The 24,670-nt window shown below is 39.9% G+C and overlaps 2 protein-coding genes across 14 annotated transcripts in view; one reads left to right on the forward strand and one right to left on the reverse strand.

Moving 5' to 3' along the window:
- DEK (DEK proto-oncogene) overlaps window positions 1–15,847 on the forward strand; it is a 28,496-nt gene extending 12,649 nt beyond the window's left edge. For 3 of the 6 annotated variants that reach the window (XM_036911735.2, XM_036911730.2, XM_036911734.2), the window contains 4 exons: window positions 10,465–10,603; window positions 10,947–11,095; window positions 14,881–14,949; window positions 15,365–15,847. In XM_036911735.2, the coding sequence (XP_036767630.1) occupies window positions 10,465–10,603; window positions 10,947–11,095; window positions 14,881–14,949; window positions 15,365–15,376 (369 nt within the window). In that variant the 3' untranslated portion in view covers window positions 15,377–15,847. Of the gene's footprint in view, window positions 1–10,464; window positions 10,604–10,946; window positions 11,096–14,880; window positions 14,959–15,364 lie in introns of those variants that run through there. The other 3 variants (XM_036911731.2, XM_036911732.2, XM_036911733.2) reach the window with 3 other exon arrangements.
- The window catches only part of KDM1B (lysine demethylase 1B), a 61,004-nt gene continuing 37,487 nt past the window's right edge, over window positions 1,154–24,670 (reverse strand). For 4 of the 8 annotated variants that reach the window (XM_057493975.1, XM_057493974.1, XM_057493976.1 and 1 more), the window contains 4 exons: window positions 24,174–24,296; window positions 23,476–23,601; window positions 22,151–22,298; window positions 17,238–19,475 (listed from right to left, as the gene is read on the reverse strand). In XM_057493975.1, coding sequence (XP_057349958.1) covers window positions 19,285–19,475; window positions 22,151–22,298; window positions 23,476–23,601; window positions 24,174–24,296 — 588 coding nt within the window. In that variant the 3' untranslated portion in view covers window positions 17,238–19,284. Of the gene's footprint in view, window positions 1,841–17,237; window positions 19,476–22,145; window positions 22,299–23,475; window positions 23,602–24,173; window positions 24,297–24,670 lie in introns of those variants that run through there. The other 4 variants (XM_057493978.1, XM_057493977.1, XM_036911720.2 and 1 more) reach the window with 4 other exon arrangements.

Consider the following 24,670-nt stretch of genomic DNA (forward strand, 5'->3'; position numbering starts at 1 on the left):
TGGCAATTTTGCAATAATAGTATTCTTATTCAAGAAATTTTCGGTTATCTGCTAAGTGTATTCACTATGCTTCCTAAAGTCTTTTTAAAGGCAGAGTTAAAGCATGAAAAGTTGTCATAGAGGATAAACACAAATTTTGTCATAGAGGCAATGTGATTATGAGCATGGACTTTGGAAACTATCAGGGATTCATATCTCAGCTGTATCTTTATCATTGTTTGATTTTGGGCAAGTTACTTATAAATTGTCTATACCTAAGCTCCCTGTCTGTAAAATGGGGGGTAATAATGCTATCAGCTTCAAAGGATTGTGTTAAATGATTGTTGAGGGCAGTGCCCAGGCACTATGTAGTATTAGCTGTTGCTTTTACTATTAGTGTTAACGTGACCTTTTATCATATGTCACATTTCTAAATCCATTCTTCCTGTCATACTAAGTTGCAGGTTAAAAGGTTAAAGGTATTTCATATTCATTTGCTTACTTGCTTTCCAGATTGTTGTCCCATTGTTCTAAATAGTTAGCTGAGGTCTGCGAATATAGATGACCCTGATGTATAACCATATTGGTTCATAGGTCATGGTAACAAGTGGAATAATCCCACTGTAAATCAAAGCCTTTCTTCTACAGGGCCACAAGCAAACCCAGATCAAATGGTGAAATCCATGGAGGGAAAAAAGAAAACAAAAATGCTTTTAAAAGCACATTGAGTATATAATGTCACACAATATAAAAGCTATATCATAATGCTCTGTTTTCTGCCAGTTTTTCTGCTTGGTTTGGTACTGATAAGACTTAGAATAAAGTGCAATCCAGTGAAATCTGCCCTGAGAAAGCTTCCGCCCTGCCCCCCACTAAGTGCCCCTCCAGCAGCACAGGTGTTCTTTGTTGCTCTAAAGATGCTTCAAAACTTAGTGTTAACTTCCTCAAACCTTTACTCATGATTCCACTTCTACGAAAGGCCCTAATTGCTTCTGAAAGGTAAGTGCTAGCAGGAAGAACAGTATTTCTATGGTAACTTTGTTTTTCCTTATTCTTCCATTGTTTTGAAGACTTGGTTAAGTGGCACTCTTGTTAGGAACTTCATGAAAGAAGTATTTTTGTCATACTGTGAGAGAACCTCTTTTTTAAGAGGTCATAAAGGAGAGTTGCAGGTTGATTGGAAAAGTTGTAGATTGCCTGTAGATGGAATTTCTTTCAAAGAAAATTGCTAAGTTGGTATTATTTATTCTGTTTATTTCCTGGAATAAATTTTTCCTTCATAAATAAAAGATCATTAAGATCATCAGCCTCTTGTTTTGTTTTAGATTCTTAGAGTATGTCACTATAAACTTGGGTAGATTAATTTTAACATTTCTTGTTTTCTCTGTACACTGAGGGCTCTGTATTACTGCAATCAGAAATCTTAACTGCAGCAGAAATACAGGTCAAGTTAGTTGTCCATTGGCCATGTGAGGTCAAATACTATTCACCTGCTAATTTTCATATATTTAACTGTGTAGAAGAGTATACTTAATTTATAAGTAAATTTATTTCTTAAATGTATTGACATTGAAAACTACATAATTAGAACAGAATTGATGTTTCTTAAAAAGTCTTTTATAAGAAAATATGTCACCGTTGGCATGTCGGCCAGTGATTGCCGAGACAGCTTGTTGGAGGGTCTCCGTGTTTGTCCCTCTGTTTCTGTGACCTGAAGTAAGCGGCTCACAGCAGCTCTTAATCCTTCTTTTCTTTAGAATTAAGTGAGAAGGGGCTCCTTCTGACAGTGACTTGGGTGGTAATATCTTCATGAAAGAACTGGTTTAAACTTCAGCATTGTGGCTCCTGGACTTGTCCTTACCTAGGGGAGTAGAAGGAAGGTTCAGAACCAGGAGGAAAATGGTAGGTGGAGTGTCCATAAAAGTGAGAGAAGAGGAAATGGTAGGTTCAGTTATTTTCTATAGACGTATTCTGAAAATAACTGGTTCCCATATTGGGTTAACATCTAAAATTGGAATTGCTAAAATGAACTGGAGAGATTAACCAAGCTTAGCCATGACATTCACCCCAGGAGTTACGCCTCGAGCACAGAGAATTCCTGGGGAGTACAGAGAAAGGAGAAGCAGTTTACCACATGACAGAAAACAATTCTGATACTTTTAGACCCTTTAAAGCTTAAATTTCTTTTTTTGATTTTATCCTATACTTTTTCAATTTTTGTTTCCCTGTGTTTTTATAGCACTTATCCCTAGAAAAGTATAAGATGAACAGTGTTTTTTTACTTTGTATTGACAGTTGCCTGAGTGTTCCCATATGTATCAGGACTGTCTTCAGCTGTGAATACTTAAAAACCTTACTCAGAATGTCCAAAACAGGAGTTAACTTCTATCATGACAGGAAGTTCACAGACAGGGAATTCTGGGCCAGTGTAGCAGCTCAAGAAAGGTGTTGAGAGTTTGGTTACCATCTTTCTTCCTGAGCCATCATCTTTATATGTGGCATTTAATCTCATGATCACAAGATGGTTGTTGTACCTATGGGCATTGTTTCCCTGTTCCCCATAGGGAAGAGCAAGGGGCTTTGTTCTGGTGGTGGTTTGGCTTTTTTTCTCCTAGAAGGGGTGCCTTTTAGGAGAGGTCTCCATGTACTTTATTACCTGGCCACCTCTAGCGGCAAGGGAAGCTGTGAGATGGAGGTTTTAGCTTTCCTGCCTCTACGGAAGGAAGGTGAAGAAAAAGTAGGATGTTGAGTAAGCCATCCTACGCTGTTTGCCAGATCAGAGAAACTTACCATTACAGGTTATGATAAACTTACTTATTTATATTGGACCACTGAGGAAATTATTTGGTAGTGGTGTGAGTGTAAATGTGAAAGTTTTGTTCATCCTTAATTGTGTTTTAAAAAATAAGTATTCCTCCAACTCATAATTTGATCAGAGGAATCTCAAAACCTGATTAGCTATTGAAACCTATTGTTGGAAGGCAAAGTTGATCACTGTAATGGAATCTACTTAGACTTAAATTTGCCCTTACAATCTTCTGTGGCGTATATAATGAGACCTGCACATTCTTTCCTCTTGGCTTTCTTGAGTTTTCTCAGCCAAGTTGTTAAAAGAATAGTGTGTTTTAAGCTAATATTAATTTTGTTCATCTGTTCACCCAGTACCTTTCCGCTGTGAGGACAGGATTCTGGCTCTGTGACAGGCGTCTTTTTTGGAGAGCCTTCTTCAAGAGCCCTGCTGCCTATAAGCCATAGGTAAGCCTTTTCTCCCAGGAATTTTTTTTGCCTTCCTTCAAAAAGTGCTTGTGTCATTCCTCTGATTTATACCTTCACGGTTATCAGAGACATGGAAGAGTCCCTTCAAATCTTAAAAAATTTATATTAATCTTGTTAAAATTTGGATTACAGTATATTATACTCTCTGAAATTAATGGCAGCCATCAATTTTTATCTGTTTCCCTTTAGCACATTAAAAATACCTTAAATACAGAATGGTCCTAATTGAATCACAGTATATTCAAAAATGGCAAGCCAGAATCTTAAAAATAAATCCCATAACAATTTTGAAACTAGCTTTTTCTTTATTCTTTTTTTTAGTTACCACCTCATTTCCCATTTTGCTGAAAGACTGAAGTCTTGGCACTTGGTTAAATAATAAAGGTTTAACTCTCCTGAGTACCTCCAACATTTTTCCTTTATAATGCCACATGGTGTGTTTTCTATAATTACTAACATTCTCAGAATATTTTAAGAGAGACTGATAGGCAGCCAGTACTTGCTTCTAATATAATCACTTGTCGATTGCCCAGTTCAATAAGTCGGGAGTGTGTTAAGTGCTGTTGGGGTTACAGAAGTTATTTTATACCCAGAGACCATTTGAGTGATACTTAATATTACAGGCTTTCAAAAGGAAATCTCCCTATCTGTGGATAAGGGAAAGCTTTGGGGAGAAATGGAAGTACCCATTGAAATTGACCTTGCGAGCAGAAAAGATGGGGAGCGGAAAAGCCCAGGGTACAGAGTGTGATTAGGCGCTGTGTCTGGAGCAAGGCAGTGAGGCGAGCTAGAGCAGCATACACGGAACTACACTGGAGAATCCGTGGCTTGGGCGGTGTGTGGATTACGCAACCTTTGGTGATAGATTCATCATTCTTGTTCATTCAGAATGATTGTCTTCCTCTCCCTGAGTATTCTGCTGAGTGCGTAAAAAGAGAGACATGGCTTCTGTCTTGCAGACATAGTCTACCTGGGGAGAATTACCGGTTGTTCAAGAAGAATTTATTGGTACATACAAGGGGGAAACTACCGAAAATCTGCTGTGTGTCATCTGCTTTCACATCTTACACCTTATTTAGTCTTGACTCCACGAGAGAGGATGATATATCCTCATTTTTGTACTTTAAGGATATTATGAATAACGATTTTTAAGTGCATTCATTGTATTACTATTTCCAGAGCTGCTATTCTCATACTTCTTTCTTCAGAGTTCGCCATACAGAACTGCCGAGGTAGATCCAGCTTTGATTTTAAGCAGTAGCTCAATATGAGTGTATATTCACTTCTGCTTATAAAAACTTAAAACTAAAAGCTATTGCCACAAATGAATAAACTTTTGAGGGTTTGTCCTAATGATTGCTTTATCTGGTTCCTGTCTTTTACCTTTGTATCTCCAGTGATTCATGATCCAGATCAGGAGTTGGCAAACTGGGCTGTTTTTGTATAGCCTGGAGGCTGAGAATGGCTTTTGCATTTTAAAAAGATTTGTAAAAAACAACCAATAGTATGTAGCTAGCAAAGTCTAAAATACTTACGTGGCACTTAATAGAAAAGGCTTGGTGACAAATCTTGATATTCATTTCTCACTTTATATGGTTTATCACTGAAGGAGTCAGCTGTAGGGCTTAAAAAAAAAACACATAGGTACCCAGGCACCATCCTTGAAGATTTGACCTAATGGGGGTCTTTCTCTCCTGTACAACCATATAGGCAAGTCTGTGCCAGAGGACAGTGATGTTACAAATCAAGAAGTTTGGCTGTTATTAATAGAAAACATGCTTGTCTCAGCAAGCAGAGTGATTCTAGTGAACAACCGCAGTGTTGGAATAGATGATTAAAGGTTTTCTAGTATCCAAGGATCTTGTTCCCATCTCAGTTTTCCAAATTTCACAGCAACTACTAAGGACCAGATCTAAGATCTGCACTGGAAATAAAGAAATAAGACAGAGTGTCTCTGTACCTTAGTAGTTCAGTTTAGTTGGTAGAAGTCAAAGATGAGGAGGGAAAAAAATAAACAATAGAATATAACTTAGAGCTCAAAGGAGATACGGTCAGCTAATACAGAAGCACAGAAGTTGAGTATTTACTTCTTTCTAGGGCATGTGAGAAGCAGAGATCCAGACAGAACCTTCACAGGAGGTAATGGTTCAGTCTGAGTCTAAGAGGATAAACAAGAGATCTTGGCATAATGAAAGAAGGGGAGTTGGAGAAAACATTTTTTATACAAAATTGGATTACACCAGGTACATGTTAGCTTTAAAAAAAATGTGAAGATGTGATCTGGGAGCCCATACAAAGTTTGGAGGCCAAGGGCCAGAGATAGCCCTGATACAGAGGCCTGCCGTTCCGTGGTTTGTGCCGACGTTTGTCATCTTTGTCACCATTAATGACATTTGTATGTAATGGGAAAAGTTAGATTTAATAGTATAATAAATAGGTTATAGTGTTACTGGCTGTTACTGTACTTCAGTTCGGTAAGAAATGCATAGGTAGCTTAGTCCTCATGAGCACCTAATGTAGGCGAGGCACTGGGCTTAAAGGTCTCGTTCTTAGAGCTGTAAGGCGTTGGCGCTCACCACTCAGATGCAGTGTCCGCATTTCTAATGATGTAAACGGTTTGCTTGCCTTCGGATTATTTCTCGGCTCTTAGGAGATAGTGCATGTGACAGGAGTGCTAGACAAATCCTTTTTCTTTAACCATGTCCTGGGTTCAGAGTAATAAGCTCTGTCCTACAGATGACACCAAGATAAACATGACAAATGTCTAAGTGGCTTCTTTATACAAACACTCCAGTTGCTGGGAGTGGGTAGAGCTACATGAGATGGTCCAGTCTCTCTCCTCATGGAAGTTGTCAGCTTTGCCCTCAAGAAACTTGCAGTATAGTGGGGAAACAGATGGAAGTAGCTAGTTTAATTGTAAGTACATCAAAAAATGTTTTTGTTTGCTGCCTTACATATACTTACTCATTTGATCCTCAGAACAGTTCTACTCATCATACTATAGTTCATTGAATCCACAGGACCTATAAGGCATCATTTTCATGTAAATTGTTAAGTGTACCCCAATGTCTGAAATAAAATGTGTGCGGGGGGAAAGTGTTAAATTCCACAAAGTTGGGTGTTATTACTCCATTTCACAGATGTGGAAACAGGCACAGGGCGGGGAAGGGACTTGTTTGAGAATGCAAAATCAGCCCCTGGTAGAGGCAGGGTTCGAACCGGGAAGTTTGGTTCTAAAACCTGGTTCTTATCACTGCTTCGTAACGCCTTCCCTAAAGTAGGGGTGAATGAGTTGTAGGTCAGACAATGTGGCACTGTGGGTTTATCAAATTGGTGGTGTTATGAAAGGTTTAGAGTGGGTGATTGCTAAGTTGGATTAGAATCATGAGTGAGATTTTCCTAAATAGAGGAGGGGAAATGAACGAAGATTTGAAAGTTCATGTAAAAGTTAAGTGTGTATGGTTTAATTTTTCTTAGCTCTCCCAGGACCTCTTTCCATTACCTCCACAATTCCAGGTTATCCATGTTTACCTTAACTGCCAAAAACCAGATCTGTTCTTTGAAATGTCCCATTTTCCAGTGTCGACCTCTTCCTTCCATACCTAATAACTTCAGGGCAGCTGCAGTGTGTCCACACATACAGAGCTAACGCACACGATGTGGGCTGATCAGTCATCTCAGTGCCTCCCTGCTCGAGGTGAGACCCATAGGGACGCGTTTCTACTGAGTTTGATCATTGCCCTTGTCAGCTTTCACTGTTCATGCCAGCATTCATCAGCCTAAAGAGAGTTCACTGAAATCCTACCTTAAGCTTGTCACAGAATCATCTGTTAACCAGTTATTAAAGAGAAGTCAAGCACAGTATAAATAACGTAGTTTGTCATGCCAGAGAGGGTGTTGGTTAGTCCAGTGCTGTCTGCCTGAATGTAATGGAATGAGCATGATGCTCCGTGGTTAACACAGGCGCCACTGAGTCTAATCGCCTTCATTCTATGTCTGTATTCTACGTGTCTTCTTTGCCTTTAAAGAAATCTTACGAACTTCAGGTTATTGGAGGAAATTATGTTTATATGATGAAAGTGTTTCTTTTTCACTGCAAAAGGAAGCACTCATAATGGTAACAATAGCTAATATTGTTTCCTACGTGCTCAGCACCAATAAAAGTACTTCCCCATATTAATGCATTTACTCCTATAAGATCATTAAGAACTGTTATTTCCCTCATTTTGTAAATGAGGAGTGTAGGGCCCCGAGCTGTGCTGGGATAGGATTTGAAACCGAGGAGTTCGCCCCCAGAGCCCACACCCTCTCCTGTTAGGCCTCTGTAGTGTTTATGACGATGTGTGGAATTTTCCTGTTAATAGATAATAGGCTAGTTGTCCATTTAAACTGGAACACTATCCCTTCTAGAAGATGATGTTAAATATAGCCTCATTTTAAGTCTTTACATTTGTCCCATAGTAACATTTTATGGAGATGACTTGATTATCCATTATCACTGCAAATATTTATACTTAGACTGTTATTGCTCTTAATTTGTGTGCTTAAAAATCATGCCATATTCGAGGTTGTGGAGAAAGGGGAACCCTGCTACACTGCTGGTGGGAATGTAAATTAGTTCAACCATAATTATGGAAAACAGTATGGAGGTTCCTCAGAATGCTCAAAATAGAAATACCATTTGAGCCAGGAATTCCACTTCTAGGAATTTACCCTAAGAATGCAGCACTTCAAAGAGGGCATTACGATTAGCATGTATAGTGCGTGGGGGACACAGGTAGGGCTGCGCAACACAGAGAAGACAAGTAGTGATTTTACAGCATCTTACTACGCAGATGGACAGTGACTGTGAAGGGGTATGTGGGGGGGACTTGGTGAAGGGGGGAACCTAGTAAGCATATGTTCTTTCTGTAATTGTAGATTAATGATACCAAAATAAAAATAAATAAATAAAAAGAATGCAGCACTCCAGTTTGAAAAAGACAGATGCACCCCTATGTTTATTGCAGCACTATTTACAATAGCCAAGAAATGGAAGCAACCTAAGTGTCCATCAGTAGATGAATGGATAAAGAAGAGGTGGTACATATACACAATGGAATATTACTCAGCCATAAGAAAAAAACAGATCCTACCATTTGCAACAACATGGATGGAGCTAGAGGGTATTATGCTCAGTGAAATAAACCAGGAGGAGAAAGACAAGTACCAAATGATTTCACTCATATGTGGAGTATAAGAACAAAGGAAAACTGAAGGAACAAAACAGCAGCAGAATCACAGAACCCAAGAATGGACTAATAGTTACCAAAGGGAAAGGGACTGGGGAGGATGGGTGGGAAGGGAGGGATAAGGGTGGGGAAAAAGAAAGGGCATTACGATTAGCATGTATAGTGCGTGGGGGGTACGGGGAGGGCTGTGCAACACAGAGAAGACAAGTAGTGATTTTACAGCATCTTACTATGCAGATGGACAGTGACTGTGAAGGGGTATGTGGGGGGGACTTGGTGAAGGGGGGAGCCTAGTAAACAATGTTCTTCATGTAATTGTAGATTAATGATACCAAAATAAAAAAAATAAAAAATCGTGCCATATTATGTATGCCTTCTAAAATTTTAATGACAGCTTTATATTGTGGCCCCTGGCCTTTAAAGACTCTAGAAGTGTTTCAGTTAACTGATTCTAATGATCTAATTCAAGTGGGAGTCAGGTAATAATGCTTGAACATCGTTATCCTTTGCTAACCCTCCACAATGCTTTCCTGTAGTAACTTAGTTTCTTATAAAATAATTGAATGACCTACAGGTTCAGATTTTATTAATCTTTTGACTGCAGAGTGATACTTGTAATGGTGGTTATTTTATTCTATATATTAAGTGCATCAATAGAACTTAAAAATTTTTAATATTCCTTTTTAGAGCCTAGTGTGATTCTTATGAATTGGCTGGATGCTTAGCAAACTTAGTTCAAGTTAGTCAGAAAACTGATGAACATTGATGCCTTTCCATCAACCCCTACTCTTTGGAGCACCTCTGAGAATTAGGAAATAAGTAAGAATGGCTTCTAATTAGTGAAGATCCCTTGGTAAAAGTCATACACTTCACTTTTAGAAGCATGTCGGGCCTGTGACACCTCTTAAGTGCATTTTTTTAGTAGCAGTTAAACTAGATAGGTTAACTAGTTCCCAGCCAACAGTATATTATTGAGATAGTACAGGGTTATACTGGCCTTGTGTAAATATGTACAGTAATGGCAGTGTAGCAAGAAGACAGACAGACATAAAATCCAGTGAACTGTACTTAGAAATAGCCAAGCCCACCTAACTTTTGGAACAGATTTCTCTATACATATTAATTTTTTTTAAGGGTGAGTCACATCTCTGACCTTTTAAAAAATGGTTGAATTTCAATATCACAAATTAAGAGTGTAAAACTTTTGGAGAGATGTCCTGTCAAAAGTGATTTGCAGTATTTTTGGTGTGTAAAGATGAGATTTTAAGTTATCTTGGGATATTTGCTTATATTTTACCTTTGGGAAAATTAATTAAATGAGGAATTAATGTTTCCTCATTTCACAGACTGGTGGGACTCAGTGACTATAAACTGTAACCTTGTTGCTGTAACATGCACGTGTTTTGTACTTGGTTTATTGGCAGTGAAGATCACAGGTTCTGGAGTCATTGGAATCTCAGTCTATTCGTTATGTGACTGGACAAAATAATCTCTCTGAGCCTTATATATATCCTCATATTTCATAAACAGTTAATGGGCCACTGCTGTGTATCCTGCACTGTTTTAGGAATTAGGGGCCCCTAGTGAACCTAAGAGGACCGAAAAAATCACTTTCTTCATGTAACTCACATTCCTCAAGAGAGACTGACAATAAATAGCAGGATATTAGCAGTACCTAAATTTTAGGCTTTTTTCAGGATTAAGTGAGGCAACGCATATAAAGCTTGCTGTCTAGTGTGGAATAAAGGGATGCATCTCTTATTCTTAGTGTTTGCTTCTGAGCTTCACATGTGGCCAGTCTTGTGTTGAGACAAAGGTAAGTTTGTTGAGCATATCAGTTGTCTCAGAAATTGATGATAAGTAATAATTTTCATTGGTGATATTGATTGAATACATTAATTTTCTCTAACATTGTTGAGGGGTGTAGAGAGATGGCAGGTCATCTCATGAGTGTATGTACTTTTGCATTCCTTCCCAGCAGCCACCAAAAAAGACATCTAAAAGAGAAAAACCTAAACAGAAAGCTACTTCTAAAAGCAAGAAATCTGTAAAAAGTGCGAATGTTAAGAAGGCAGACAGCAGCACCACCAAGAAGAATCAAAACAGCTCCAAAAAAGGTATGCTAGAAATGACACATACTCAGCCACTTCCAAGGTACAGTCTATATGCTGTAACATTTTAAATGTGTGTAGAAAATAAGTAAACGGTGAAGAACATTGGGAGAAAGTAGTATACCAAGTTTTTTTGTAGTTTATAATTTTTCAAAATTGACAAGAATTTCCACACATTTTAAAGGTAATTTATGGAGTGGTGATTTAGAATATTTTTTTGATCTAATACCCCTTCAGGATATCTGATGAATGCTTCTTATGGACATCTTTCTAGTCTGTCTTGAATGTTAATTTATTTTGCAATATAAGAAAATTTTTATTCAAATGTAGTAAAATACCTTACTTTTAGAAAGTGAATCTGAGGATAGTTCAGATGATGAACCTTTAATTAAGAAATTGAAGAAACCTCCTACAGATGAAGAGTTAAAGGAAACAGTAAAGAAATTATTGGCCAATGCTAACTTGGAGGAAGTCACAATGAAGCAGATTTGCAAAGAGGTAATTGGACATATGCTTACATCATCTTGCTTTTATTTGAAAAATTATTTCACTTATCCCCCAGTTCAAAGCTAGATTTTTATGTGCATGCTTAGAGGTGCTGGGATATTGAGTTAAATTGTCAAAGCTTGTGCCCTATTGGGGTTATTTTGGAAATAATATTAGAACGTATATGGTGAATAAAATTTAAGTGACATACTCCAAACTGCATAGGGCACTTTTTTTTCCTGACCTGGAGACTGCTTTTATTGATGTATCTGTAGATTATGTTAACTTTAAAAAGCAGAATCTGATGGACCACCATATTTTCAGTGTTATTCTGGTAAATGGGATGCTATAGATTAGGTTCTTAGCTCAAGCTTCTGTAAAGTTCTAATACTTCTCAGGAAATAAATTGATTTAGTGTTGAATGATTCTGTAGAGATTGCCTATCCTACATCAAAATTGGGGGATTTTTTAATTTAGTTTCTTATGGTAAAATGAATTTAAAATTTGAAATATATCGAAGATGAAATACTCAAGGCTTTTTGAAGACTGTGATTATTGTTTTGTTCATTCATTCAGTATTCACTGAGCCAATACTTCATATCAGGCACTGGGGTAGTAGTTAGAGGGAGAGCCGAAGAAGCTGGTAGTTGGCTGGAGGAAACTAGGGTCCAGTGGGACAGGAAGGATGTGTGTGGTTTCAAGCAGTGTGAGGACTGTGCTAGAAGGGGGCTGCAGGTGCTGTTTCACTGCAGGGCAGGAAGCAACTGTTTGGGGTTGGGGGCAGGAAAGATCTTGGCAGAGGTCTCAGCATCAGCTGTCCATCAGCTGAGATACATTGACAAGTACAAGTAAAATACGACAAATAATGACTGCGAGGAATTCATTTAATTGGCTGAAGACTGGAGCTGGAAGGAAGTCTTCACAGACGTTAGGAGAGAACACTGCATTTTGCAGATCTTACATATGTTTTATTACAGAGTTTGGTTTTCTCTCAAACTAATGGGGGACTGCGAGGTTGGGTAATTATTGAGAGCTTTTGAGGCATAACAGTGTCAGGTGTTTATTTTTTTAAGAGTCATCCTAGACACATCAAGAAGGACAGACAGGTAGAGAAAGAGCCGAGAGGCAAGAAACCCACTGTGGGGTCATAATTAAATATACAGGGTCACCGTAATCCAAGTGAGAAATCAGGAGAGCCTGACCAGGGGCTGCCTGACTGTGGTGCCAGGGCTCGGGGGCATCAGTCATAGTAGGAACTAAAACAAAGGTACGCTTTTTAAGAAAAGGTGAGCTTTGTTTTAGACATTTTGAGATGGGGTGCTTTGAACAGCCCAAGTGGGAGACATTGTGAACATTGTTAATTTTTCGAGTTAGAAGAGAAACCTGGACTAAGGTATTGCTGGGAGTTAAAACCGGAAGTGTAGCTACAGTTGCCCAGGGGTGAAGATAAAAGCATGAGGAAAACCAAGAGCAGAGTCCTGGAGACCATTATCGGAGTTGAGAAGTAATTTCTATAAAATGTGAGAAAGTGTAGAGTCAGGGCAGTGCAGGGCTGGCCAGAGAGTCGTGGCTCCATGAAAGCCAGGAGAGGGACGGGGGCAAGGTGGCGGCTCTTGGGAGGCGTTTCACGGGGAAAGTGTGTAAATGACCTGTGAACACATGAAAACACATTGGAATTTCCCTACTAACGGGGAAGATAGAAACTGAAATATTTTTATTGTCTTGACAAATCTTTATAAAGATAACAGTTTTTGTGGTTGGCAGGGATACAGGTAAAGTACTCTCCTGCTTTAAAGTTGTGACAACTTTGGGAACCAGTTGGGAATATCTGAAAATCTAAACTGCAAATACCCTTTAACCTAGCAATTCCGTTTCTAGGTCTCTATCCTAAAGGCATAGTCACATCTTCAAAAACTGATAAGTAATGTTCAGCATGTCTGTAATGTTGAAAAATCAGAACAACCTAAATGACCATCAGTAGGGAAATGTTTAAACTAGTACATCCATATTTTTTGGAATACTATGTAGCAGTTCAAAAGAACATGGAAAAATATGCAAGTATTGTCAAATTTTGTAAGTGTATAGAATTTACCCCATTTATGTAAAACAGTTCTATTGCTGTCGATCCATGTATACGCACGCACGTGTAGGTCTGTTTTCGAATGCCTGGAGGCACACCCAACTAGCTGGTGACTCCTCCCTCCAGCAGAGGGCACATCAGGGCGACCTAGTTCTGTCCATTTGAATGATTTCTGTAAATCGTTTATGTAATTTTTAAAGGGGATTATTAATAACATGGTGAGGTCAAGTGAGAATGAGTTGAGGGTTTTTTTGGACTCAGGATAATTATTCACTTAGTAAGAACAAATTTAAGAAGTGGTAAGTACACGATTGGATTGCGCTTTAATGAGTAGTAAGGAAAGGGAAGTTTAAAGCTTGTTTTAAACAGCTTGCTCTAGAAGGGAGATGGTTAATGGGGGGGCTACAAGTTGTTAAAGTATTTCTAAAAAGGTCGAGGAGAGAAAGCCTAAAGCACGGTTAGGCTAAGGGACAGTGCGGGGAGATTGGAGAAGCTGTGGCACGGGACGCGTGGATGGTCCTTGCTGAGGCAGAGGAGACGGGGTGGCTTATGGGCCCAGACACAGAAAAACCGAAGGGGAAGAGCTGTGCTGGGAAGGGGGAGGGGCTCATGGTAACGGCGTCTTGGCTGAGAGCAAGTGTGTGGGACACCTGAGGAACGGGATGGAGTTACCACTCGGAGGACCTGCGACTGCAGGTAGAGGGGTCGAGTAGAGACGTGGGACTGCGGGGAGGCTTTGGCAGCGAACACTGTCCATTCAAAATGGGGCCAGTCTTTTCAAAGTTACATTTTCCCACAGTACTCTTTCCTCTGGCTTAACTATAGAAAAGTTGGTAGGTAGGCCAATTCAGGTTTGGGGTTTTGCAGAGAAAGAACAAGGGGTAAACAATGAGATAATGTAAATGACTGACTATGTTCACTGGGGTTGACAAACAACAGCCTGTGGGCCAAATCCACCTTACTGGCAGTTTTTGTAAATAGTTTTATTGTAATGTAGCCACATCCATTCAAGTGTCACCCGTGGCGATTTTGACACTACAGTGGCTGGCATAGCTGAGTAGTTGTGACGGAAATTGTGTCCTGGGAAAACTGAAACCACCTGCTCTCTGGCCCTTTACAGGAAAAGTGTGCTTTCTTTCAACTGTCTCATGGGAGTGAAGCCTACAGGGTGCACACAGTCAGGACTAGGCGTCCTTGTGAGGTCAGGCAGGGTATCAGGTTGACATAGGAGAGGGAAATGTAGGGAGTAAAATTTTAGAAGAGGTCTCCTGAGAGACCCCTGGATCTGACTGATTTAGCTTCACTCAGGATTGAGCAGAGGAGTGGAGACTGAAGTTCGTTAGGGTGTAAGTTGAGGAACCCTAAGTAGTGTCGGATGACGTGACAGACAAGGAAGTGAGAGAGCGTCTCCACAGAGGATCTGCCGGCCTGCCAGTCTGCAGAACTTACCCATTTCACTAAGGTCCGGCTAAATGTTTTACTCACCCGTGTTTAATTCAGCTGATATTCCTCGTTTATAAAACACTGAGCATGTTTGTATGCTAATGTATTTTCTGCTCTATATACACTATTGCAATAGATTTCTATATGGTGAACTGGAGTACTGTTAGAATGCACATGCAGCTGGTTGTACATAGCTTTTATTTATCCAAAGATAAGAGGATATTACTAGACTTTTTGAATCGACTTTTAACATTATTTTTCCTTTTCACTATAGGTATATGAAAATTACCCTGCTTATGATTTAACTGAAAGAAAAGATTTCATAAAAACAACTGTTAAAGAGGTAATATAGCCACTTTTTCTAACTTCGATCACTACTGACATGTAAGAGAAAAAAAATTCTGTCAAATACTGCACATTTTTCATTTGGTCCTCAAATTTCCTCAAAGTAGATGGGGAAGACATTTCTTTTTATTCCATTTTAAAGCCTAAAAATAAAGTCTGAACAAAACCTGACTTCCGATGAAGCTGTGGGCTCACGGTGCACACAAGCCAGCCAGGCATCTCAGGAGCTCACAAACTCAAGTATACGCACCTGTCCACAAGGCCGCAGACCTTCCGTAGCTGTGACTGTACTTACCCCAACTGATTTCCCAAGGTCACAGTACTTAAATAAGTTACAAAAGGAAATTGTATTTATGACTTGTGTGTACCTAATTGCGTGTCAGTGAGCAAATAATGTCTTTCTGTCATTGCAGCTGATTTCTTGAGCTACAGGACCAAGACAGATGACTTGTTCCCATGGATTTAAAGATCTGATTTATACCATTATACCAGCAAAGAAATGTATTTCCTTTTCTAAATCTTTGCAAGCATTGTGTTGGTAGAACTTACTGCTGACCTTTTTGATCCTGAGTGTTACGTAAATATGAGTTTGTTTTTAAATTGCATTTCTATGCAGTTTTTAGTTTAAAATTTTGCATGGCAGTTATCTTGCTTTTATAGTTGTATTTTGTACATTTTGGATTTCTTTATATAAGGTCATAGATTCCTGAACTGTTGTAGTTTTTAGCACACTTAATGTTAGCCTGTTTCAGACATAATTTTAATCAAGTAGAACAGAAATTTTTATAACTGGCATTTATACACGCAGAGACTATTGCAGTATTTAGTATGTGAACTATTGTGAATACACATCCTCGTCAGTGTGAAAACTCAGAGGCAGTGTGTTCATCGCATTACAGACATACAAGCTTCAGCTGTCCAGATGACTAAATGGGAAATTTTCTCCTGCATGTGTCTATGTCAGATTGTCAGCATGACAAAAGTGACAGATGTTATTTTTATATTTTTAAAAACAAATTTGTTGTATATAGTTTTTTATTTCTTTTGTGCAGATCAATTTTTAAACTCACACAAGTAGATACCTTTACAGTTATAAACTATGAAATGTCAGTGTTCAGCCAGACGGTGTGACAGAGCAGAATTCAGTGGAGAAAACATTGAAGGAACAGATAGTTCTCTGCTTTGCCTCGAAAATGTCAATTTATAGTTTTAATGTTAACTCTGCAGCAGTGTCTGTAGATATATTTTATATCAAGGATAGACCAAAATCAACACATCAAAGTTCAAAAGTTTGGAAGAGAGTGAGATTAAGTACAAGCACCTTGTGGGCTTATAATAAATGAATTGATTTTTTAAAACTTTCTGCCCATATGAAACGTTGATATTTATTTACCTTTGTAATTGTGATGAAATTACCAGGTGAAATGCCAGAAGGTAATGTATGGGCAATAATGCATATTTCTGACAGAGTTTTTCTCAAAAGTGATAATGACATGTTTAACATTAAAGAAATTTAATGTATTTGTGGAATTAGGGCTGTTGGGTTTTAAATTTTGGCCAATCAGGATTCTCTGTGATCAACGTATGGACCACTCTTGAATGAAATTAATTTTGTCTCTTAAGTGACTGTCTTAATCAGTTTATTAAGTAATCTCTGAGTTTTAAAATAAAACATGCTGCTTATGAGAGAATTAGGCCTTTGATAAGCCAACTGAGTGTTTAAAATAAAAATACTGTGTCCACAGAACAGAAATACATAAAAATGATTTTTGTTGACTGTTAACAGGTATTTTCAAGCGTCTGACTTGTTTCTTGATAAGGTTATAAAGACATTAGAGGGATATACTTAATGCAGATGAATGGAATAAACAACTGAGACCTAAGAATTGGCCTTTGATTTTAAATATTTAATTTGTTCCTATGAACCTCATCAGTAAAATGAATCAGTGCTGTCTCTTGCATTTGATGTCTTAAAGGTTTCTGTAGCTTTTCCCCTATGTGAGGACTTCAGAACAGGGAATTTTAAGTGGACTGAGCCCCAAGGCCTGCATCACTTGGAGCACTCTCTCAGAGCACTTCTGCTTGGTACCTACACTACACAGAAATCACCAGCGAGCTCACCAGCTCACCCAGTGAAGCTGATCAGGGTTAACGATTGTTTGTTTTTACTTGAAAAGGAGGTAAGTTGGGAGTCTGCAGAAGACTTGGAGGTGAGGGGAGTGAGCTGGTGTGCTTGTGCTGAAGGTGGGCCTGTTTCAGGAGTGTTTCCACCACTACAAGGCACAGTGTATTTGAAAAACAACTCTAGTTTTATTCAGCAGTTCAAGCTGCAGTTAAAACATTGTGTATCCACTGCTACTCAATTACAAAATCTTCAGACAACAGTGAAAAACATATTTAAAGTAACTCAAGAATAACAGAAAAGTACCATGGTTCCTTAACAATGTCACATGTCATTTGAGAGAGGAAATGAGGGTTTTCTTTAAATACACATTCACTGTACTTTTAGTAGGTTTTTCCTTAATTTGCTTGTAAGACAGTACAACTTTAAGTGCCCAGAGACTAAAGTAATAATTTACTGTGAGCCATTTCAAACTTAAAATATTTTGCATTAATCACTTAACACATGCTATTTTTTAAACATTTTAATACATAACACTTGAAAGCAGAATACTTCCCAATCAGTACCAGTGAGTCTCATCACCTAAATACCAACATTTTCCTGTGTTAACTTTGAAACTAATATAGTGCTATTCTTCCATTTGTATCATACTTTTTGATGGGGAGGGAGGTATGTCTAAACTTTCTAAATATTCACTACATTCTTTGCATAAAACACTATTTCTACTTAAAAACTTTGAATTTAAAAAGTATGTGGTATTTCGGAAAGTGGCTTCAAATTAATTTTGCGTTCCTTTTTTAAACAGACCAATATAATTGAAACAACTGTTCAGACTTTTTAGAACAAAAGCACTTAAGTTGTCCATATTTTTAGCCTCTAAACTGAAGTTTCTTTGCAAGAAAGGGTTCTGAAGCCCCTGAAACTAGTGTATTTTAAGTGACGTATTTTTTTGTCATGAGTGAAAAAAAATATATTTGCCATGTTCTCAGGCTAAGATATGATACGGCTTATAAAATGTGTAATATTAACCAGGATATCTCACATTTTTTTGCAGTTTTCCAATGGCCCTGCCCATGGAGTACTGAAAACACCTGTAAAAAATATTCTAGAGATTGAATCAGTTATTTTAAAGAGGCAGTGGGAAGAGGCTTTTATTAGATTATTCTGACAAGACCTTTTGCTAGTAGTTGCCAAAATTAAGGCTGTTTAAGGTGCCATCTGACCAAACTTGAAGAAAAATAGCCATATTGTGTTTCTAAAGTATGAAGACCACACTATCCCAACCCCATGTCTGATACCCTCAGTGTTCAAGGACTTAAATTTTTGCTGTTTTGCCAATGAGTGCACACATATAAAATGTCTCATGACAAAAGATACCTGAAATTTAAATTTCTCTTGAATACCCAGTGGGAAGAAATATATACAATATAAAATCATCTAGAAGCTTCATTTGCTTTTGAAGAGTATGTGCTATATCCAAAAAGTAAAGATTTCTGCCTAAATTTTAAGTAAAAGCTCAATATTGGAGCTATATAAAAACTGTAAGGCTCACTGGCAAAGATACTAATTATAGAAGAAAAATACATGGCTTTATCTGGTTAATATCTGGTTTTTTAATCTTGCTTGCTTCTCGAACTCCACTCAGATATGCCACTGTTACAGTTTGTGGAAAATGCCCGTTTGTTGCCTGTAAAACATAGTTGTGTGATTTAAGGTCACATATAAGGAATTCAGAGTAATCGCAGGGTAATATGTTTATATGTTCTCTGATCCACCTAAATTTGTGTCTCTTCTCTGTGTTCACATTAACACTCTACTCACCCATCATAACCCAAACTTCTCTGGTTAACTCACCAGGCTTCACTGAATTTATTCATTCTACAAACATACTCAGCACTCCTGGGAAGTACTGTGTGGAATTCATTTTTAATTTTTAATAATTGCTGTTTGACCGACTTGGTTTCTCAATGTTTGAAAACTAATCAAACGAAACATCACAATTTAAAGGGACCATGGAAGAACCACATTCGAGCTCTTAATTTAAGGTTATATTCTTTCTGCCTTACTGTGAAATCCAGAAGACTTAGCACTACAGTCAGACTGTGTACAATGCAATTACGACAAGTGCTTACAAAAGATTCTTGGGGCTAGTGCCCTCGGAGTGGTGAAACAGGTTTGTGTTATCATACCGCCTGAAAAACTTCAGTTTTGCTATCCAGCGAGGTTTTTTTGTTTGATTTTATGAAAATGAGGTTTAACCTGTATTCTATATTTTCCTGTTTGGGGTGCAGAAGAAAGCTGGTCCAGACAAATTCTATTTAAAATGCTGCAATCTTGCTTGCTTCTCGAACCCCACTCAGATACGCCCCTGTAACAGTTTGTGGAAAATGCCTGTTTGTTGCCTGTAAAACATAATTGTACAATTTGAGGTCACGTATAAGGAATTCAGAATAATCGCAGGGTGATATGTTTATATGTTCTCTGACCCACCTAAATTTGTATCTCTTCTCTGTGTTCACATTAACACTCTACTCACCCATCATAACCCAAACTTCTCTGGTTAACTCACCAGGCTTCACTGAATTTATTCATTCTACAAACATACTCAGCACTTCTGGGAAGTTTGTGTGGAATTCATTAAGATATTTAAATATCTTGCATGATTATATATACATATAACTATCTAGATATGATTGTCTAAATGCATACATGAGTATATATGCCAGGTACTAGAATTAAGAATAGAACACAGTCCCTCTCATCAGACATATAGTCTGTGACAAGTGAATAATCAAAGACAGCTGGTTTTAAAATGACATCTTTTTGTAATCACTCAAAAATTAAGAAGAGAAAAAAATAACACTTTTAGATGAAATGAGACCTTCAGTAATTTGAAACTAAAATATATGAAGTATGAAAGTGTGTGGAGAATTCACTTTACTCTGCTAGGTTTGGGGGGTGGAGGGGAATGGGGTGATGAAAAGCCAATTCACCCCAAAGAATCCTTCAAAAATCATGGCCGTTGGTGGCATGAGACCCATGGAGGCAGATGTCCAGCATGGGTGAGCTGGGGGTTAAAGGGGGGAGAGCAGGCTGACCTTACAGGCTCCCCACTACCCTCAGCAGGGGCGAGGTGCTCAGTCAGATGCATTACGTGAAATCCTCATAATTAAGAGTGGGGCTTCTGGCTCCCACAACACCAAGAGCCGAGCTGCTACCGTGCAGACGAGAGACTACAGGCTCCCAGGGAAGAGGGAGATGCTGATGCTCGGGCATCCGGGCATCCCACTGCCAGCTGGCAAGCTTGGAGTTTTCAGCTGGCTTTTTAAAAACTGCCTCACCCAAATCTGAGCAGGCAGTCAAGGACTAGATATTTGGACATGTGGGAGGCAGAGGGTAAAACTAAAAACAGGAGCTCTGGAGAGCCATGCAAGGGACAAGTTAACGAAACAAGAAGATGCTACCAAAAAGGGATAATCTGAGAACATGAAAGTGCTTATGAAATGAAAGCCAAAATTTAAAAAGTCAGTGCAAGGGTTGGAAGATAAATCTCATTACAAAAGTAGAATAAAAAGATGGAGATGAATAAGAGCAAAGAGAGTGAGATAAGAGTTCCAATATCTGTTACAGAAGATCTAGAAATAAAAAGGGTGGAGAGACACTGATCAAAAAACAAAAAAAACAAACAAACCAGGACTGAAGGACATGAGCTTCTAGATTACAAAGAATTTTTTTTAAAAAGCACAGAAAGGATATGACAGCAAAACATTTCTCAACAAAAATAAAGGAAGAAAGGTACCTCACACCCAATTAGGGGGCTAGTATCAAAAAACAAAACAGGAAGTACTGGCAAGGACGTGCAACAATTGCAACCCTTGTGTACTGCTGGTGGGAATGTAAAATGCTGCCGCTGCTATGGAAAACAAGGCGGTTCCTCAAAAAATTAAAAATGTAACTAACATATCCAGCAATACCTCTGCTGAGGAGATGCCCCAAAGAACTGAAAGGCTCTTGAGAGGTTCGCACACCCATGTTCACAGCAATTATTATTCACGACAGCCAAACAGTGGCAGCAGCTTGAGGTTCCACAACAGGTGAGTGGATAGACAAAGTGGATCTGCGTATAATGGAGTATTTTTAATCTTGAAAAGGAAGAATATCCTGGCACATGCCACAACATGGATGAACCTGATAGACATACTGAGTGAAATGAGCCACTCAACAAATACTGTATGATTCCACTTCCACGGTGGGGTCCCTAGAACAAACCGAGAGAAAGTACAATGGTGGTTGCCAGGGAGCAGGGGGGAGATGTTTAAGGGGTACAGTTTGGGAAAATGAAAAAGTTCTAGGGATGGACGGTGGTGATGGTTGTACAATGTGAGTATTTAGTAACACTGAACTGTACACTTAGACACAATTAAGATGATAAATTTTATATTACATGTTTTGCCACAATTTAAGAACTAGATATAAGAAAGGAAGAAAGAAGAGAGGAATGTACAAAACAAGTATCAACCCTGAAAAGGGGTAGGAGTCCCAGAAGGAGGATCCTGCAGGTGTCCCAGAGATCTGCCAGTGCAGATGGAGCAGAGGGCAGAGGATGCCAGGAAGGGACGTTTCAAAAACGAACTAACAGGAATTCAACTAAGGCTTGAAGATGACCAAAGGGTGCAGAGGCTTAAGGAGACACACAAGAAGAATTAAGCTAATGAAAAAAGCCATTATGCCCATCAAAAACAGTTGTGCAAGAAAGGAAACAAAAACCACCTGGGCTCCACGGCAAGCAACCTGCAGAGAGGACCAATGGGCGAAATCTTTGACCTGACAGGAAGTCAGTAGATAGTGTCTGACTTATTAAATCAGAAGACACACATGTTTTAAAACATCAAGTACATTTCAGAAGGAACAGCAGAAAGGGTTAAAAATGGCTGCTCAAGGAGGTGGAGGAGTTATGTTGAGATGCATCTACTGTTGTCATCAGGCTTTTGGCAGTATTTGGCTTTGCTTCTAAACTCTGGGCATATAGCACATTAACAAAGTATGGCTAGGTTCAGGCCCACGATACTCACCTCACCTGCAAAGAAGACGGCTCCTTGGATTTCCTCGGCAATGATATCGTAAGCTTCACCACTGCCCCCTGTCCTCACGAAGCTGTATGCCATCTGGATCCACGGGTCTGTGCTCCAGCGGGTGACAAAGTACTTGGTGGGGTCTGGCACTTCCTGTGCCAAGTAGAAGGATCACAAAGACTCAGATATGGTGCAACTCGAGTACAAGCGCACCTTGGGTTTTTGGCGCATCACAGACCCTGAGTATTTTACAAATTGAAGGTTTGCAGAAATCCTTCACACAAGTCTTTTGGGCCCATTTTTCCAACAGCATTTGCTTACTTCATGTCTCTATGTCACATTTTGGTAATTCTTGAAATACTTTAAACCCTTTCATTATGTGGTCAGTGATTACTACTCACTGAAAGCTCGGCTGAGAGATAGCATTTCTTAGTACAGTATTTTTTAAAGTACGTACGGTGTTTTTTTAGACATGCTGTTGCACACTTACGAAATGAGAGTATGGTGTAAACACAGCTTTGCTATGCACTGGGAAAACCACTCACTTGATGTGTTTTGTTGTGATACTCGCCTAACTGCGGTGGCCTGGAACTGGGCCTGCTACACCCGAGTGATGCTGGCACAGACACACAGTCCTCCCTCCCTTGAGGGACAGAGTCAACTCTTGTGACATTCTGAAACAGTAGCTCTCGGTCCGTCGTGCCGACTGCCTTGCAGCTCCTCCCAGGCCACTAATGTGTGCGGCATCCTCGATCTCCTGCCTAAGCACTGTCTGTGCAGCGCCCACACACAGCTCACTTCTCCACTCTATCCTGCCAGGGACACAGACCCCCAACTATTGGGGGCTGTCACCCATGGCTAAGGGTTTGGGCATTCCCTTTCCCGTGGCCTGGCATGTGCTGGAGATGGTGGGAAAGGTCTCTGGCCAGGGTAGAAAAGGGAGGGGCATTGTCCTAGGACTGCAGGTTGGAATTCTCAACCGGTGTCTCAGCTACACCAGGGTATGTTTCACAATCAGCAGGTTTTAAACAGTTTTGTAGGCTGGCCTCTGACAAGCACCACCGTGAAAAATATCTCCATAGAACATGTATTCTAAGTCCCAAATAACTAATCTGAAGCAGATTTGTGGACACAAATCACAGACTAGAGGCTACTGTGAGATACAAGTACATCATGTTACATAAGCAACACCTCCTGGATGTTTATGCAACTAATATATGGAACTTTTGAGGCATCTCAGGTCTTTCTCCTTCATTTGAAAAAGATACAAGCTAGAGCATTTAGTGATCTAGAGATGGGGAGATTGTGTCAGCTGGCAAATATCAAGTACCTTGAGCTCCTTGGAGGAAAGACAGCTGCATGGGGTGGGAGAAAATTCTGGACAATGTCCCTTTAAAAGGAAAGGGACAAAGCTTGCTCGGGTTTGGTAAACAGGATCCGTGGGAAATGCTGAGGCCTTTACGTAAGAAAGAAAGGGGTGTTTCACATGAAGTAAGAGAAAAGCAAGATGTCATGTAAAAGGAACAGGGTGTGTTTGGGCCACACTGTGTCCCCCTGGAATTCCTATGCGGAAGCCCTAATGCCCAAGACCTCATAATGCGGCTTTGAGAAAGGGCCTTCATGAGGCATCAAGTTAAAGTGGGGTCATCAGGGTGGGCCTTAGTCTAGTGCAGCTGGTGTCCTTTTGCAGGAAGGGATCAGGAGGCCCAGAGGGGAGGCCGCATGCCGCAGCGGGAAGGCGGCACCTGCCAGCCAAGGACAGGCAGACGAAACCAGGCCTGCTGCCCGAGACCTTGACTCCAGCCTGCAGACTGGGGAGAAATGTCTACTGTTTAGACCGCCCAGGGTGTGTGTTAGTTCAAGGCACCCTGGCGAACTAATCCGGGACTACGGGGAGAAAGAATAACGTGGCCACGGCCTCGGCTCCCTCCACTCTCGGTGACGCCCTGCCTGGGGTCCCACGCCGCCCCAAAGTGTGCTCCAGGTGACAGCAAGCCTGCCTCTGTGCCCCCGGGGGGTTCCTCTGACCTGCTCCTTGAACAACTCCCGCAGGGTGGCCATGCACTGCTGCAGCACCTGTTTCTCGCCCAGGCTCCGCACGGACGCCACCGCCTCCCCAGCAATCACGGACATCAGCACGCTGTGCTGCTTCTGCAACATGGGGGGACAGTGGGTTATGCTTCACAGGGGAAGAAGTGTTGAATGCAGGGACCCAGGCAGACGAGGCCCGGGAGCTCACACTCAGGATTCCTCCTGTCCCCAACCCTCGCTTCCATCACCAGCCCATTTCCTCACAAACTCACTATGCATCTACACGTTTTACTGACCCCTGCTGAAAATTCAGGAAGCTGTGTAACGGTCAATCAGGCTTCTCTTGGCTCTTCCCTTATAAGGACTTGTTTTAGAAGAGGTAGAACGAGGTTGCAAACAAAATAATGGAAAAAACCTTTTCAAGTGGTAAAAACATCTTGCCCTCGGCTCCCACGGGAAACCTTTTAAGATAAAGTCTCTTGGAAGGAGAGAAA

This window comes from Manis pentadactyla, chromosome 16, assembly GCF_030020395.1.
Source record: "Manis pentadactyla isolate mManPen7 chromosome 16, mManPen7.hap1, whole genome shotgun sequence".
NCBI lineage: Eukaryota > Metazoa > Chordata > Mammalia > Pholidota > Manidae > Manis > Manis pentadactyla.